General features: G+C 38.7%; 1 protein-coding gene across 3 annotated transcripts in view; it reads right to left on the bottom strand.

Annotated features, from left to right (window-relative positions):
* Nucleotides 1–13962: 13962 nt before the first annotated feature.
* LOC5574043 (sodium- and chloride-dependent neutral and basic amino acid transporter B(0+)) overlaps nucleotides 13963–16273 on the bottom strand; it is a 400663-nt gene continuing 398352 nt past the window's right edge. For all 3 annotated transcript variants that reach the window (XM_021843075.1, XM_021843076.1, XM_021843078.1), the window contains one exon: nucleotides 13963–16241. In XM_021843075.1, coding sequence (XP_021698767.1) covers nucleotides 14768–16241 — 1474 coding nt within the window. In that variant the 3' untranslated portion in view covers nucleotides 13963–14767. The remainder of the gene's footprint in view (nucleotides 16242–16273) is intronic.

Here is a 16273-nt window from a genome sequence, read left to right on the forward strand (position 1 = left end):
AATTTGCAAACTTTGCAGCTGTCAGCCTTGCTGTCAGCTGTCTGACGGATGGAGTGGTCGCTTCTACGTAGTGGAAACGAAATTTATTTATCGTTTGATTTGTTTCTAGCTGTCACAGATAGATGGCCGGCAGCTTGTGCACGCTAAGCTTGGTTGATCTGAGTGAATGCAGTGAAAATAAAACATTTATTTGATTTTTATGATGCACGACTATTTTTTAGGTGCACGTCTTACTTTTAGGAACAGCTAGCTGTGGCTAGCCACACAATTAATAGACAATAATATGCAGAAACCTATCAATGACAAATAAAAAATGATGGTTCTCCATGATTTTTTATTCTTAAGGCTGGTTTGCTACTGACAACCATCGCCTATCTCGATGCGTGGAGAATTTCTTCCAAGAAATGGTCAAGAAAATCTCATTTTTCTGATCGCAGTACGTAGTTGAGAAGAAATGTCACTTCAAATGGGGCTCTCTGTAGAAAATTTCTTGACCCATTCAGTCAAGGAATTTCTTTACTTTTCTTGAGCGAAACAGCATACTTAGCTTTCAGCTCGAAAATTTTCAATTTTAGCGTTACGTAATAAATGGACACCGCCTAAGTTCTCAAAAAACTCTTTGTTTCGTCCAGGGTTGACCAGGCCCTACGTTGTGTAATTAATTTGGTCCCGGAGGGGCAGACGAAATAACGAACGACTTCTACTTCCACGATAACTAATTTATTGCCCACCACCTAGAGGCAGTGCTCCTGCTCGGTGGGGATCAGCGTTGCCACCCTTCCAGATTTGTCTGGAATATTCCAGATTTTTGAGGCCCCATTTTACAAAAATCTGGAAGATCCAGATAAAATATGCAATGTATTTGTAAGGTTTTGTAAATAATTTGTAAGGTTCTCCATGTACGACATAGGAAATTCAGACTTTTCCACACGGCAAAGCGGATCTACTCAAATTTGAGTTGTTTCAACGCAAAACCGTAGTTGAGACCAATAACCCAAATTTGGCTAAATTTCCAAGGCCTCCGTTAGGTACTTTGCCTTCAAAGCCATAGTAAAAATTTACTTAAATTTGGTTTGATTCAACGCGAAATTGAGTTCATTCAACCCAAGCTTGAGAATAATGCATTTTACCCAAATTTGGCTTATTGGGCCAAACTACCCCCATTAGGTAGGTGCAGCTCTCTCTATTTTTGACAACATTGGTGAGGAAGAGAGAGAATACCGAGAGATTTTGGGTTGAGAGAATAATCGATATACTTAATTTTGGGTAAAGTCAACTCAAAAATTAGGTAATCTGTTTTTTCTGTGCAGACAAATTTTCAAAATCTTCCAGATTTTTGAAAAATTGACTTGGCATTCCTGGTGGGGATACTCTTCTGTTACAGATCAACTTACAACTAATATGAACATGGAATGGTGCCTCTTATATATTGGAGAGGTAGTACGGATGAGTGTAACATATTACCAAGGTTTGATGCGCCGACAGCTAGCACCACGCAGCCCAATGCAACAGCATGAAAGCAATTAGGCTGCTTGCTGCTAGCTGGAGCAAACGGAGATAAATTGAATACACACTGCTGCGCTGCTGCCGTAGTTGAGTGAGCCAGTAATGGGAGATGCGTTCGCGGTGAGACCGAACACTCTTAAGGTGCAAGAGAAAATGACACATAAGTCAAAACTGAAAAAGCAGTTTCCTCCTATTAAAACAACAAATTGATGAAAATAAAAACACACAGCCTTTTTATTTGGCAAATAAGAGAGCTGTGTGTTTTTGTTTTCTTCGATTTGTCTATTTAGTAAGAGAAAACTGCTTTTTCAGTTTTGACTTTTACACCATTTTTACTTGGGCCTTAACACAAACTTATCTATAATGCATGTAAATATATCAGACTCTGATGAGAGTCTATTGATTGAAACTAAAGCAAATTGATGCAACCGTTTGTAAGTAAAAAGTATTTTCCTGGTATCGCTTTTGCTGTATAATTATCTTATTTAATTTGAGAAAAAAAAAACATCATATAATATTTTTGGAGACAACTCAAGCAATCACTGTGGTTTCTCAAAGAAGCTCCCTAATATCTACCTGATATTGAATAGCCCCTGATTTATATTTTTGATAAATTTACTGAAAACAAAATAACGGTTGAGAAATTTCTATATAAGACAGAAACACCGAAATTGACTAAAGCAAATCAGCGAGAATCATTTTTGCATAATAGAGCTAGTTGTAGGACATTTCCCAGAATGACATTCCCCAGAATGAGACCTACCCCAGAAATCCATTCCCCAGAATCGTTTTTATACTTTTTTAAAGAGCGGGAAGAAATAAATTTATTATTAAATAATTAAGTTTTTTATTGTCGTTAAAAAAGTACCTACTGACTTGCTTCAGATTCCCAGAAGCTTCGCATTCTGGACATAGACGTCAATTCACCCAAAACATTATATTGTCAAATCATTAATATGGATCACAAGCGAATGAAACCGGAATCAAGTCCAAAAATCACTTCTAAAACGAGTGTTTGCTTCCCTTGTATCAGGCTAACCATCTAAGGTGCAGTCCATAAACCACTTGGTCATCTATGAGGCATTGTTTGGCCAAAGACCGTGACCCATACAAATTTCAAAACGTTTGTACAGATAAAAGATGACAAAGAAGATGGTTTTTAAAATCCAAAATAAATGACTACGTGGTTAATGGCCAGACCCAACCAAAATCTTAATTGGAAATTGCTGTTTTATAATTATACAACTGTTTCACCTGATTTCCCTAAATATAATTTCCCTGAGTGCCAGCTCTCCGAATGATCCGTTTTCCCGAAAGACATTTTTCCGATTGACTCGTTTCCCCGAAAAGTGATACAGTTCAAACAGGTGCAAGAATAGTCTTTAGGCACTGGATGCTGAACTAGAAAGAATGATTAGCATTTAAGAGAAGAAGATAATATAGATTATAAGGTCATATTCGGCTAAATACATCTTGCCAAAAATGCCGATGATTGTGAAATTTGAATGAACTGCCAATAAAGGAATGAAAGTTGCATAACAGATGCCAATACACCACGTTGAAACGAAAAAAAAATATGACAATATAAGAGCTAAAAACTTTTCGGGAAACTAGGCTATTCGAGGAAACGGGGTGTTTGAGGAACTTGCATTCGGGGAACTGACGTTCGGGGAAACGACATTCGGGGAAAAGTAGAACAACCATTTAAGCTGCTCTAACATATGCCATACTATGTTTCATGATCAAACTTGACCCAAGCTATTGGATTTTTTTTTGTTTTCATAGTTATTCTTTCTGAGAGCTTACTATGCCAATGCCCATTTTTGCATGTATATATCGTATGGCAGGTACGAAAATACTCTATGCTCTGGGAAATCTAGAAAATTTCCAACCCGAAGAGATCCTCGCCCGGACCCTCAGCTTGGCCTTGCTGAATAGCTGCGCGTTTACGGCTATCTGGGCCCCTTAAGTGAGCTCTCAGTTAATAACTGTGGAAGTGCTCATAAGAACACTAAGCTGAGAAGCAGGCTCTATCCCAGTGGGGACGTAACGCCAGAAAGAAGAAGAAGGAAGTTATTCTTCCTTCTTTTAAAATAGGCTGTTCTTTCTAATTCCATTTTGTTTTAGTGCAATAATTCTTTATGAGCTTGAGCTTGAACTTGATTGGCCGCCCGTGGTTGCTACTCCAGTATCGCCAGATCAGCTGCACTTACACAAGGAATCAACCGAATGACTGCTTGGGACTAACAGACACCCTCAGTGTATAAGTGCTGGTAATCTTTTATTTTTAGACCACATTGGCGCCTGCCACGTCAGAATGCAGACTAATTTGGGAAAGGGGGAGGAATTGATGATACATTAAGCTGGCTCCCACGTAAACCGTATATACCACTGCGTTCACGCCAGTTCATGCGAGAGTGTATGGGTTGGGGGAAAGGCATGGCCGAGAGGTTTGCTCTTTGGTTAGCAGACTGCCTAGGGGGGCTGGGGGCAAGAAGGACACCTTAAGATATATAGGTTCAAATCATGGTTGATAAGCACAATTTTTGAAGATTATTCCAGTGTAGGGGTAAGCTCAGCTCTTGTTCTTAATAATGTTATCGATAGACTTCAAAAATATAAGAAACACATGATGATTTGAGATTTTTGAAAATGTCCCTTCTTATGAGGTTTTTAAACGAGGCACGGGGCAAGAGTGCCACTCGTATGGGGCAAGAAGACCACCAGAGCAAAATGCCACAAATTTTGTATATTATTATTTCCCCGCCTAAAGAATAAATTGTAGAGTAAGTAAGGAAAAAAACTGAGGGTTAAAAGTTGACTTATAGTTAAAAAGTAATTTTACGAAATTAATTTAATTTAATTAATTTTAAATTAAAGCAAGTGAAAGATACAAGTACAAAGTACGAGGAAAGGGACGGGCCTGGGATTGCATATGAAGCAGAAGCGGTAGCCATTAGACCACCAACCCCGTCTAGGTAATGGTCTTTATATGTACATAATAAATAGTTGGAATTTGTTTTTTTTTTGCTTTCGCAGCGTATTCTCCCTTCTTTTGAACATATGCTGTTCTTCCTAGGATTATTGTCTTTGTTCTTAAGATCCATACTTACTCTAAACAAATTTTCTTGTCTTTGATAATTTTCTTTTACAGCAAAACTTAATAGCTACAACATATTCTGGTCTGTGTGCACAAGTGTGGTCCATATTAGTCAGACTACATTAAACTACAGACAAACAGACGTAACACTTAGAACAAATCTTAATCAAAATCATAGTCACGAAGACATGTACGCCCAATGCTATAATCGGTGCGTTTGGCCGACGGGCCAACAGATGGCGGTAGTGTGTAAACGTCAAACACGAACAAAAACGATACGAGCGCTGCGGGTGGCGGATCGGCCACCAACCATATTTTTGAATCGACCGTTAAAAAAGTGGTCGATGGACAACGATGAGAGTGTGACGTCTGTTTGTCTGTGATTTAACTATTGTAAAATTTTGAACAGAATCCATCAAACGAGCTTGAAGTTTTCAAGGAGAAAATCGTCAAAATATATAAACATCGTCCAAACGGTTCTAATTACATTTCCGACCATAGGTGGCGCTGTATTTGATTAATTTCTTGAATTATCAATTTAAAAATTCTCCAATCAATAAATGAAAAACTGCAATAAACCGGAAGTCCTGTTTGAAAAAAATAAATAAAACAAAATGTTGTACCTATGAAAAGAATAATTTGCTTTTCCTCGAATTTTCCAGTTAAATGTGTTCAATATTTACTATTTACATTCTGGGAAATGTCGTACAGTCATAGAGCTACGCTCATTCAATTCGATCGAATTCATTAAAAAAACTATTTTAAACCTGATAATAATAAAACTTAAAGCTGCTTAGTAGAATACCTATAAATAGATGAAAAAACCGAATTTAGTACTATACCGCATCTGTCAAAGGATACAAACTCTAGTGGAATTAAATGGTATAGTACTTAATTCGGTTTTTTCATCTACTTATTTCAAACCATTAATTTCCCTTTAAATTTTTACTGCTGGACTAATTTGGCCATGGCATTTCTTATTTGGCCACTCTCATAGAAACACTGCGGATCAAGTTTTTGTCTCAAGCTATAAAATATCGCAATTTCATTAATTTGGGTTCGCTGAATCTATTGCCGTATTCTAAAATGTCACAGCACGTACTGGGGTTTGAGATTTTGATTGTTCAAAATGCATGCAAATTTATCGATTTCAGTAAACTTCCATGCATGTTTACTAGATGGTGAGCTTTATTGGACCATATTTATTACATAAGTCATTCTCCTCGACTAAGAATCAGTGAAGTTCGTAATATTTTAGTTACCAAAACGTAAAATTTGCTGAATTTTGATGTAGTATTGTATTTAGTCATATAAAAAAATATCCATAATAATGGTAAAATTTCATTTAAACTTCTGTCTTTGCCTTGGCGAAAGAAAGTTTAATTTAGTTCTACTTAAAATTATTAGAGAAAAGGGGAAGTGGTGGTAAAATGAACAGGGGTGGTAAAATGAACACCGTTCCTTTTACCGAGAAAAAACAAATTTCGATGAATTTTTATCACGCACAGACGATTTAGAGCATAAATATGAGTGTTAGAGTTGATACGGAAGTCAATTAAAGTGAAAATATCAACGAAAACTAAGATTTTAGAAAACCACGTTTGAGACTTAGAACTGACGCAACTTTAAGCTTGGAAGACTTGAGGTTTTTCAGTGAGGTGAATATCGTTATGATATGATGTCAAATCTGATACCTTTAGAATTCTTTTTCAATGGATTACAATCATTAATGGATGTATTTTCGGTGAGGCAATGAAAATTTTCAGAAATATTTATTTTGCTCACGTTTTTTGCGTGGTGTTCATTTTACCACCAATCGCTGTTCATTTTACCCACATAGTGCAGGTAAAATGAACATTTGCATCGCTTTTCGATAGCGATGAAAATAGGTGAAAGTTTAGCTAATATAGAATGAATCCACGTCGCTGCTATAGATTACTTCCCTATTTTTGATGTTGAGCGATAGAGCTACACAAATTCCTCGTTTTTCTATCAGAACCAAGATGATTTCCCTAAGGTGTTAATTTTACCACCCCTTCCCCTACAAAAAAGTGGAGGATTATGGTAGAGAGGGGTTATTGTGAAAAAAGTAAAAAAAAAAACATGATATTTTTAGAAATTGGACGCTTATACCACAGAAACACTTTCACATAAAACTATACATTCTTCGGTAAAGATTTGGAACAGGGGAAGCGCTACAGTGTTGCACATTAGTTAGTTGGGAATTCCACCGCATGATGGCGCTATGTCAGAAAACATTGTTTTCTGTCCCCCCTAATTCTATAAATCTAAAACATATGTCTCATAATATTCGAAAAAATCCATGTGCAAAACAAAGCACTCGTAAAAACGCACCGAGGTGTGAAACAATTCGCAAAATGCTCCACAAAAATAGTTGCAGGCCTTCTCTTGATATATTGACCCCAGCAAAACAGACAAAGGGTTTAATATAAATAAAATCAGTATACAATACAACTTTGACGACATGAAAAAAAAAATGTGATGTTATGGGACATTTCTGAAAGCGGCAACAGATTCAGCAATCCCAAATTTAGTGGAGCCCAATAATTTGATATGTACTTGAAACACGCAAAAAGTTTATTTTTGCCCCGCTGCTGGAAAATCAAATGACCAATTTAGGAATCAAAGATAAACTGCCCATACCTGCATAATTGTAACAATCAACAACAGTAGGCATTAAGTAAATGGGATACCAAGTAAGCATTTTATGGCAGTATGGAAAGAAACTAATATTTCTAAAAAATACCAAGAACTCATAAGGTTTGAGGCTAATTTTTTTTACAGTCAATATCGCACATTGACGTGAACAGTCAGAAAATAATTCTGATCAAAATTTCATGACTACTACATTACGAGGCTCATATATAATCTCAATGTGACAAGTAAATTGCACGGGTAATGGCTGGGCATGGCGTACCATTGGTACCTCGCGTATCTGCAGGAATAAAATAGACCCCTTTGTGTGGTTCTTAGCCTCTTGCCCAGCAACTCCTTGTGGTGCTGGCCGGGGTACGAGTAACCTTCGAGAAGACCGGGTAGCCAACCCCGGTGGGAACTTTGGTCGTATGCTGACAGGGAAGGGGGGTTTGCTTTTGCTTTTGCTTCTGCAAACCTGGAGCGTCTGTACTTCATGTTAGGAGCTGCTCACAACAGCGTCTGTTTCCCATGTCAAGGGCGGCTGATCATCTTCCGAGTGCCAAAGAAGGACTCTTAGATAAAATGTGCACTATGGTCCTCCGAACATTAAGGGGGAATGGTCCTCCGGAAATCTAGGGGGTTGATGTCAGGCCCTGCAATCCAACCGTAAAAACACATCAGCACAGGAACGTCAACGAGAAAATACGGACTGGAACAATCGGCAAAGACCACAGCGACGGAAATGGACTAGCGATTGGAAACTCGGTTCGTGGAACTGCAAATTTCTCAACTTCATCGGAAGCACTCGCATCCTCTCTGATGCACTGAAGATCCGCGGTTTCGACATCGTAGCGCTGTAGGAGGTGTGCTGGACAGGCTGCCTATTCCGGGACAAAAAGCGCCGCCTGGAAGAGGTGGAATGCCAAGAGATGGAGTTGCTGTACCGTTCTCAAGAAACGCGGAGGTTCTATCAGAAGCTCAACACATCCCGCAAAGGCTTCGTGCCGCGAGCTGAGATGTGCCTGGATAAGGATGGGAGCATCTTGACGCAAGGTGATCGAAAGGTGGAAGCAGCACTACGATGAACACCTGAATGGCGCAGAGAACACAGGCACAGAAGGTCAGGACAGCGAAAGCGATGGCTACGTCAGCACAACGGACAGTGGAAACCAACCAGCTCTCACGATGGGGGAAGTTGAGGATGCCATTCAACAGCTCAAGAATAACAAGGCCGCTGGCAAGGATGGTATCGGAACTCATCAAGATGGGCCCGGACAGGTTGGCCATTTGTCTGCATCGGCTGATACTCAGATCTGGGAAACGGAACAGCTGCCGGAGGAGCAGAAGCAAGGCGTTATATGCCCTATCTACAAAAAGGGCGACAAACAGGTGTGTGAAAAAATTATCGTGCAATCCAATTACAAAGTGCTATCCCAGATTCTCTTCCGTCGTCTATCACCTATAGCAAAGGAGTTCGTGGAAAGTTATCAAGCAGGTTTCATCGACGGCCGCTAAACAACGGATCAGATCTTTTCCGTGCGGCAAATCCTCTAGAAACGCCGTGAGTATCAGGTCCCTACGCACCATTTGTTTATCAATTTCAACCAGTGGAGCGGGAAGTGGGTAGGACAGGTAGGACATGTACTACGCACAAAACAACCTGGGTAGGACAGTCAAAGGGATGTCCTACCCACGATTCAACAAAAACAAAATCAGTAGAAAGCTTGAAAAATAAATTAAACTATTTATCATCTGTTCAATATACATTAGAGTGGTTCAAAAAATCGTTTTTGCTCCACACCGCTCATTCGATTCAAGATCAAATTCTGAGTGTCCACCCAAAACTTGAGCTCATTCGGATGAAAACTGAGACTGCACAAGTCCTTCAAAGTTTATATGGGAATTACTATGGGAAAAGCAAGCAAATCAATCAATCGGTCATTGTGTTAGCCCATGTGCTCCTGGGGATTAGAACTATGTTGATAATGTAAGATACATTCATCAGCTACAACGTTGCTGAAGACCGTTTTCAAATCGGACGTCTCAGTAATTAGTAATTAGTACCGTAAAACGGGGTAACTTTGAAAGTGCGAGGTCCACAACATACTAAAAGAAATAACAAAGTTTCTAATACTCAGTTAAGCAAAACGAATGCAAAAGTAAAGAGTATGAGTATGACACTTCATGTTAAAGCTATTTTCGTTGGAATCAAGTACATTTGTGGATTTATATGCAAACATTATAAATTTGTAAGATTTTAACATTTTTGAAACGCTCACAAACAATCCGCCCAGTGAACCACGTATCGTATAAGAATGTGCATCCAAAATCACATATTGGTACGTCAGAAATCAGAATCGCACAATATGCCAAATTAAGCGTTATCAATGTCAACACAAGTTGTATATAAATCCCCAATACGATTCATATACGACAATCTGTGTTGACAACGAGACATGTCGTAAATAGTGCAACATAGAATCACGTTAGGTTGTATAAACTGACAGATCATATATCAATCCAGAAAGCATCGTATAAAATAGCAAAAACTTAGCAAAAAGTGCTACCCAAATTTGGTATCTGCTAACGATGCCTCAAAGAACAACATAGCAAGTGTAGCTGTACATGAAGCATGTATTAATATTGGCAAATAATCACTTTGCTAATATGTAACCGTTGGTGGTACAGTGGTAAAATGTCCGATTCCTAATCTAGAGATCCCGCGTTCGAGACTCGCTGAAAACTTTTTTTTTTATTTTCATCCAAATTTTGTGGCATCGTATATCTGATCGCAGAAAGTCTGAAAAAGTCGTGCCAAGTACGCATATAGCCTCCACTTTGGTAGGTATATAGCCTTTTCATGCATTCTATACGATTGAATTGATTCATATAGAATGATGTATAACAAAAGTGATACCAACCAAAATGTTGACTGGGTGTTCTACGATCACAATTTGATGAAGTCATAATGAGTTCGTCACTTATTCTTGGCAGCCTAGTTGTAGTAGAACATGAATTTGGTCTCAAATCTCTTAGCGAAAACCATTTTTACAAACTGGGGCCATTTTTGAGAATCTTAGTAATAAATTTACATATAGCGTTAAATGCCTAGAGGTATGCAACGCCCTATAAATGTTCTGTAATTCATTCAATTTTGTTCCATTTGTCCTCCATTATCAAAGTTATTCCAAGACAGAAAACCGACTTTCGATTATATGAAAAATTATAAATCTTTTCAGAATAAATCTTCTGGCAATCTATCAACTGCAATCAATAGTTAGGATCCAGTACTTGTTTTAAAAAAATAAATATTAATTCTTTGAAACAGCATGCATAAATATTCAAGTTTTTTTTTCGAAAAACTATCAAAGTTACCCCGTTTTACGGTAATTCGTTTTTTTCTCAAAGCATTCCCATGCAATCTTTAAAAAAGTAAATTTAAGTTTTATACAAGTTAATACTACAGTAGTTTTTCCAATAATTCCTCCAATCATTTCTGTACAATTTCTTTCGAGATGTTGTCCAATGTTTTTCAAGAAATTCCTTGAAAAAATCCTGCGAAATACTATCCCGAGATTCGATTTATTTTTTATTTCGATTATCGCAACAAATTTTCTATTAAATCGTCTTAAACTGACTCGAAAGTCCATGAGTTGTTTTAGAGGTCCTTGTTCATTTAGGATGACTTTAAAACTTACAAAGATTTTATCAGGTAATCTTTGGATTTTTTTTTTCAAAAATACCTCACAGATTTATTATTCAAAACTTTTTTCTTGGAATTTTCCTGGAGACATACTAGAAAGAATTCCTAAATAAAAAAACTTTCAAGAATTACTTGAGAAAAGCCCTTAGAATTGGAGGAAAGCGCATGAATTTCTGTAGAAATCTTAGAAGGAATCTCTGGTGCAGTTGCTGAGGGTATCTTCAGATAATTTTCTTGTTAAATTCTTATATAAATCCTGAAAGACATATAGGACATAGCAAATCCCTATAAACTTCTGGAGAAGTTATTGATTTAATTTAAGAAGACCAGGAATCTTGGATGGATCTATGGATCACTGGATTGTGGAGGAATTAAGACTTTCTTGGAACATTTCCCAAAGAGTTTTTAAAGGCATATATATGACTTCCGAAATATTCTTTGAAGAAATTCCATTTCTGTGGTACTCCTTGAAAAACTCCATGCTAAATCCTCAACCAAAGCAAAATTCTTGGAGAATATATGTGCAGAAATTCCTTGGGAAATAATAGCTTAATGTGCTCCTTAAGAAATTTCTGAACATACCTGAAATAATTGTTGATGAAATTCCTGGAGAAGATCTTAGAGAAATATCTGATGGTTTAAGGAATCAAAATTTTACTCCTGGCTCCTTTCAGCTTTCGTTTTGTTTTCTTGCTTCCTGTTTGGTGTCTTTTCGACCGTTTTTTGTTCCTTTTAAGTATTTTTTTTTTCAGGCAACAGGTCTTCGATATCCTTTTTTTAAGGTACTCAGCCGCCTTGTAAAGACGGAAAGCTTTGTCTTGTGGTAACGACTGACGGCCTTTGGGTTTGCGTCCCTTAAATATAGTAACTTTCAATTTCCAGTTATGAATTCCATAGGGTTAACATTTTTCATAGCTTCACTGTGCACAAAATATTTGTCAATGTTTGTCCTACCTATGGTTTCAAACGTGGACGCGCCTCTGATTTCAACGCACCATACGCAGTATTGACCGTGTAGAGATTTGGAAGATCATGGACGAGAACAGCTTTCCCGGGAAGCTCACAAGATTTATTAGAGCAACGATGGACGGTGTGCGAAACTGCGTAAAGATCTCGTGCGAACACTCCAGTTCGTTCGAGTCTTGGTGGGGACTACGAAAGGGCGACGGACTTTCGTGCCAGTTGTTCAATATTGCGCTTGAAGGTGTCATGTGGAGAGCCGGACTTAACAGTCGAGGCACGATTTTCACGAGATCCGGACAATTTGTCTGCTTCGCGGACGACATGGATATTATCGGGCGAACATTTGAAACGGTGGCAGATTTGTTCACCCACCATAAACGTGAAGCAACAAGAGTCTGACTAATGGTGAATGCGTCGAAAACAAAGTACATGCTGGTTGGCGGAACTGAGCGCGACAGGGCCCGTTTATGAAGCAGTGTTACGATAGATGGGGATACCTTCGAGGTGGTCGACGACTTCGTCTACCTCGGATCCTTGTTGACGGCTGACAACAACGTTAGTCGGGAAATACGAAGGCGCATCATCAGCGGAAGTCGTGCCTACTATGTGCTCCAGAAGAAACTGCGATCAAGAGGCCGTCGAGTGCTAAGGACGATCCTTGGCGGCGTGCAGGAGTGTGGCGGTAAAGGATGAACCACGAGCTCGCTCAACTCTACGGCGAACCCAGTATCGTGAAGGTAGCTAAAGCCGGAAGAATAAACTGGGCAAGGCATGTTGCAAGAATGCCGGACAACAACCCTGTAAAGATGGTGTTCGCTACGAATCCGATCGGAACAAGAAGACATGGGGCGCAGCGAGCTAAGTGGATTGTACAGGTGTACCAGGACCTGAACAGCGTGGGTCGCCGTCGAGGATGGAGAGAAGCGGCCATGAACCGAGTGAATTGGCGAAATGTTGTTGGCGAGGTTTTATCAAGATTATTTATGTAAAGCCAAATAAATAAAATAAATAATAGTGACAGTTATGGGGTTACAATTACCAATGTGGCAAAAAAAAACATAGAACGATCTCACAGATTTCAGTAAGTTGATCAAAAGTGTTTATCATTTGGTGCCTCTCCACGGTATAAATTCGATACTGTCAAAAATATCGAATGAGACAAATATATAGTTATGGGCAGTACAAAACATCAGCTTCATGTATGTATTGTTTAGTTCTTGGTGATTTATTGAAATTGTAGTTTCTCTGACAAAAAATGCACACTTGGTATCCTATTTACTCAATGCCTACTTTTGTTGAAGATTACTAATATGCAGTTATGCACAGTGAAGATACGTCTGAAACTTGTTCTGGTGGCTTATGGATCGATGCACGTGTTCACTAATTTGACGTTTGAGCTGTGCACAGCACCGCTAAAACGTCAAATAGTTAACCCGTGCATAGGTCCATACTGATCTTCTACGCCTACATGTCTCATATTCTATGTAAACCTTATGGACTGCGGAACAATCGGCAGAATATTGACCATCGTGATTTTCAATGCAGAAAAAATATTTTTGCTCAGTTCCGATATTTTTTCATGCATAATATGGATTGAAGGATTTCATTTGACATATTTGTGGTATATATAGAGCTTCCCATATATTAAAAAAAAATCTCTTAGGATGGTTAAACTGATGTTTCTATCCTAGGGAGTTCAGGTCACTCAATGAACATCGTGGAAAAAACCACAGCCTCTAAATAATCAGAGTTTTATTTTGTAAAAATGGGGCAAAATATGCAAAAAACGAAAATAGATACATATCGCGATTGAAGTTTTTTTTAGTTAAAAAAACGGGGCTGGCCAACCACAGTTAAGTTCATACTTTTTACCAAAAACTCTTATTATAAAAATTTTAAATAAAAAAACTTCTTTGATCGGAAAATTATTTCTCGTTCTCAGTGTCTTTTATTACTGTTTTCTTAATCAAAACCAGTCCAACAAATTTGCAAGGAAAATTCAATGTCATCGTCAAATAATCTTGGACAGCAATATTTTATTTTCATTTTAATCAATTGACTTTGTTGATCCTTTCGTTTTTAACATCACCAATATATCTGCCTTTTTAAAGTTAATATTCAAACAATTACACAGTAGTCCTGACTTATCTTCCTAAGAATTGCTCCATCCGACAGAGTTCAAGTTATAATGCAGGAATAATCACTTTCAGGAGGCGTTTCCTACTGTTCGGACAGTGCGTTTGAGCGAGGTTTGTTTCGCAAACGAACTGTCGAACTTGTGTTGGTTTCTAATTTGGCTGTTCGCTTTACAATGAGACGATAATCACTTTTAGGGTTCTACTAGACTACAATTACATTCGCTTTGAAAAGTAAACATTTGTATAATACATAAAATTGGAATATCAACTATTATTCAGTCCTATTTATTACCCTAACACAAACTTAGGGAATGTGTGCTGGAATACGTTTACTTACAAACCGCACTGAGTGATTACCAACCAAGATTAAGTTTAGAGTTTTGCAGGATAGATCAAACGTTAGATATTTTTTTTAGAAAGGAACAATTAAAATTACAATGATACTAGATTCTGTTTTGGGTTATCAGATGTAGCTTTAATAAATAAGTTTGGCCTTTTTTTGTAACTACTACGGTCATATGATACATATATTCACTAGACTTTGTTTCACAACTGCACAGAGACGCAGAGTTGATAAGTACCTACGCGTTAAGCTCGTCGTTATTTGAACTAATATATACAAAAAATAACAAATGTAACAAATCGCTTTTTCGCAACGAAGATCCGAACGTGCCTAGCTAAAAAAAACGTTCACTAGTTTTAAAGCTCGGTTGAATATTCTTCGGAGTTGATGGAGAATTTGCGCCAACAGATGTGATCCGCTTGGCCATTGCTGATGTAGATATCCCGATTGTAACCCTCTTCCGGATAAGGATTCTTCGAATGGCCATTTTGATGGTTCTGCGGTTTCGCAGGCTGTTGACTCGTCGTCATCTGTGAGGAAGTATGATGTGTCGGCACGGGGGGTGCCAAGTGATGGTGGCTGGTTTTGAAATTTTGAGCTCCATCCGCTTTGGCCAGAGGATTACGTACGATGGCACTCCGGTAGGCATGATCGTCGCCCATTATTTCGATTCGAGACGTAAAGCTGTTATCGGAGGTTTTCCTCGAACTGATTAATCCAGCTTGGCTTCGTTCGCTTGGTGTTCGTTTATCGATTTGGGACGATTTTCGTGAACTGGCAGATGTGTGTGGGGACTTGTCAATGTTGGAGTCGACGCTATAGGCTGAGTTTTGTTGCTTGTATTGCGGAAATTTTTCTACACTGATGTCCTCTTCGATGGCTGAGTCTCCAAATACAGAACCACTGTAGTTGGGCGAGTTGCTCCCCGCGGTCGAAAGGTTTTTGTTTGAAACTCCGTATTTGTTGGAGTGAGAGTACTGGCCTTTTTTAATAGAATTGGTGTAGTCTTTGGTGCCACGCCGCCTCAACGTGAAGTCTCGTTCTCCGGTATCTTCACAAACAGATTTCCATTGCTTCCAAGCATGTCGAACTAAGGGGTCAGCAGGTCCCCAATCTTTCGATGGTTTTGTAGCTCCATGGATCATACTGAATATGTTGTAGTCTACTTGTTTGCTGATTTCCACACATGCCAATAACATAATGACGCCTAAACTGAATACTACCGGTAGCCACTTTGGGAAGTAATCGATAAGTAAATCGTTGTCAAAATACGTAATCGTCCACCAAGAGAGGATGGAAATCAGCAGCACCGGAATTAATCCCCAAATGAATAGCCATGCTTTGAGCACAGGTCGTCCCAGCGAAAACTCCAGATCGGTGTACAAGTTCTTCGATCCGTACACCCAGATAATCAGAATTATTTCGAAAATCATCGCACAAACTATCAACGATCCTACGATTCGTGTGTCCAGGATCCGTGGGAAGATGTAGTTCGGGCACAATAGTCCAGCTATTGCGACAACTAGGCCTGCCAGACACACGGTGTAGTTTGGATGCTTTCGAATCATTCTGGTGGAAGTGTAGATGTAGATCGTCATCGACACGATGGATGATATAAAGAGCAATGCGTAGCCTAGAGCTGGAATGAGCTGCTGTATGAGGTGATCCAATTCATGCACCGTTACAGCTCGATCGTAAATGGATGTCAATGGGGTCAGCTCAGGGTACAGCAGATGTGGATCGTTTGCAGTGTTATGAAATTGAAATACGTAGAAAATCACCGCAATCGATGTGATCAGGATGTTGAAGAAAATGTAGACGAATGATGTTCTGTAATAGAGATAGAGAGAGATGAATTAAAT

Source organism: Aedes aegypti, chromosome 2 (assembly GCF_002204515.2).
Source record: "Aedes aegypti strain LVP_AGWG chromosome 2, AaegL5.0 Primary Assembly, whole genome shotgun sequence".
Lineage (NCBI taxonomy): Eukaryota > Metazoa > Arthropoda > Insecta > Diptera > Culicidae > Aedes > Aedes aegypti.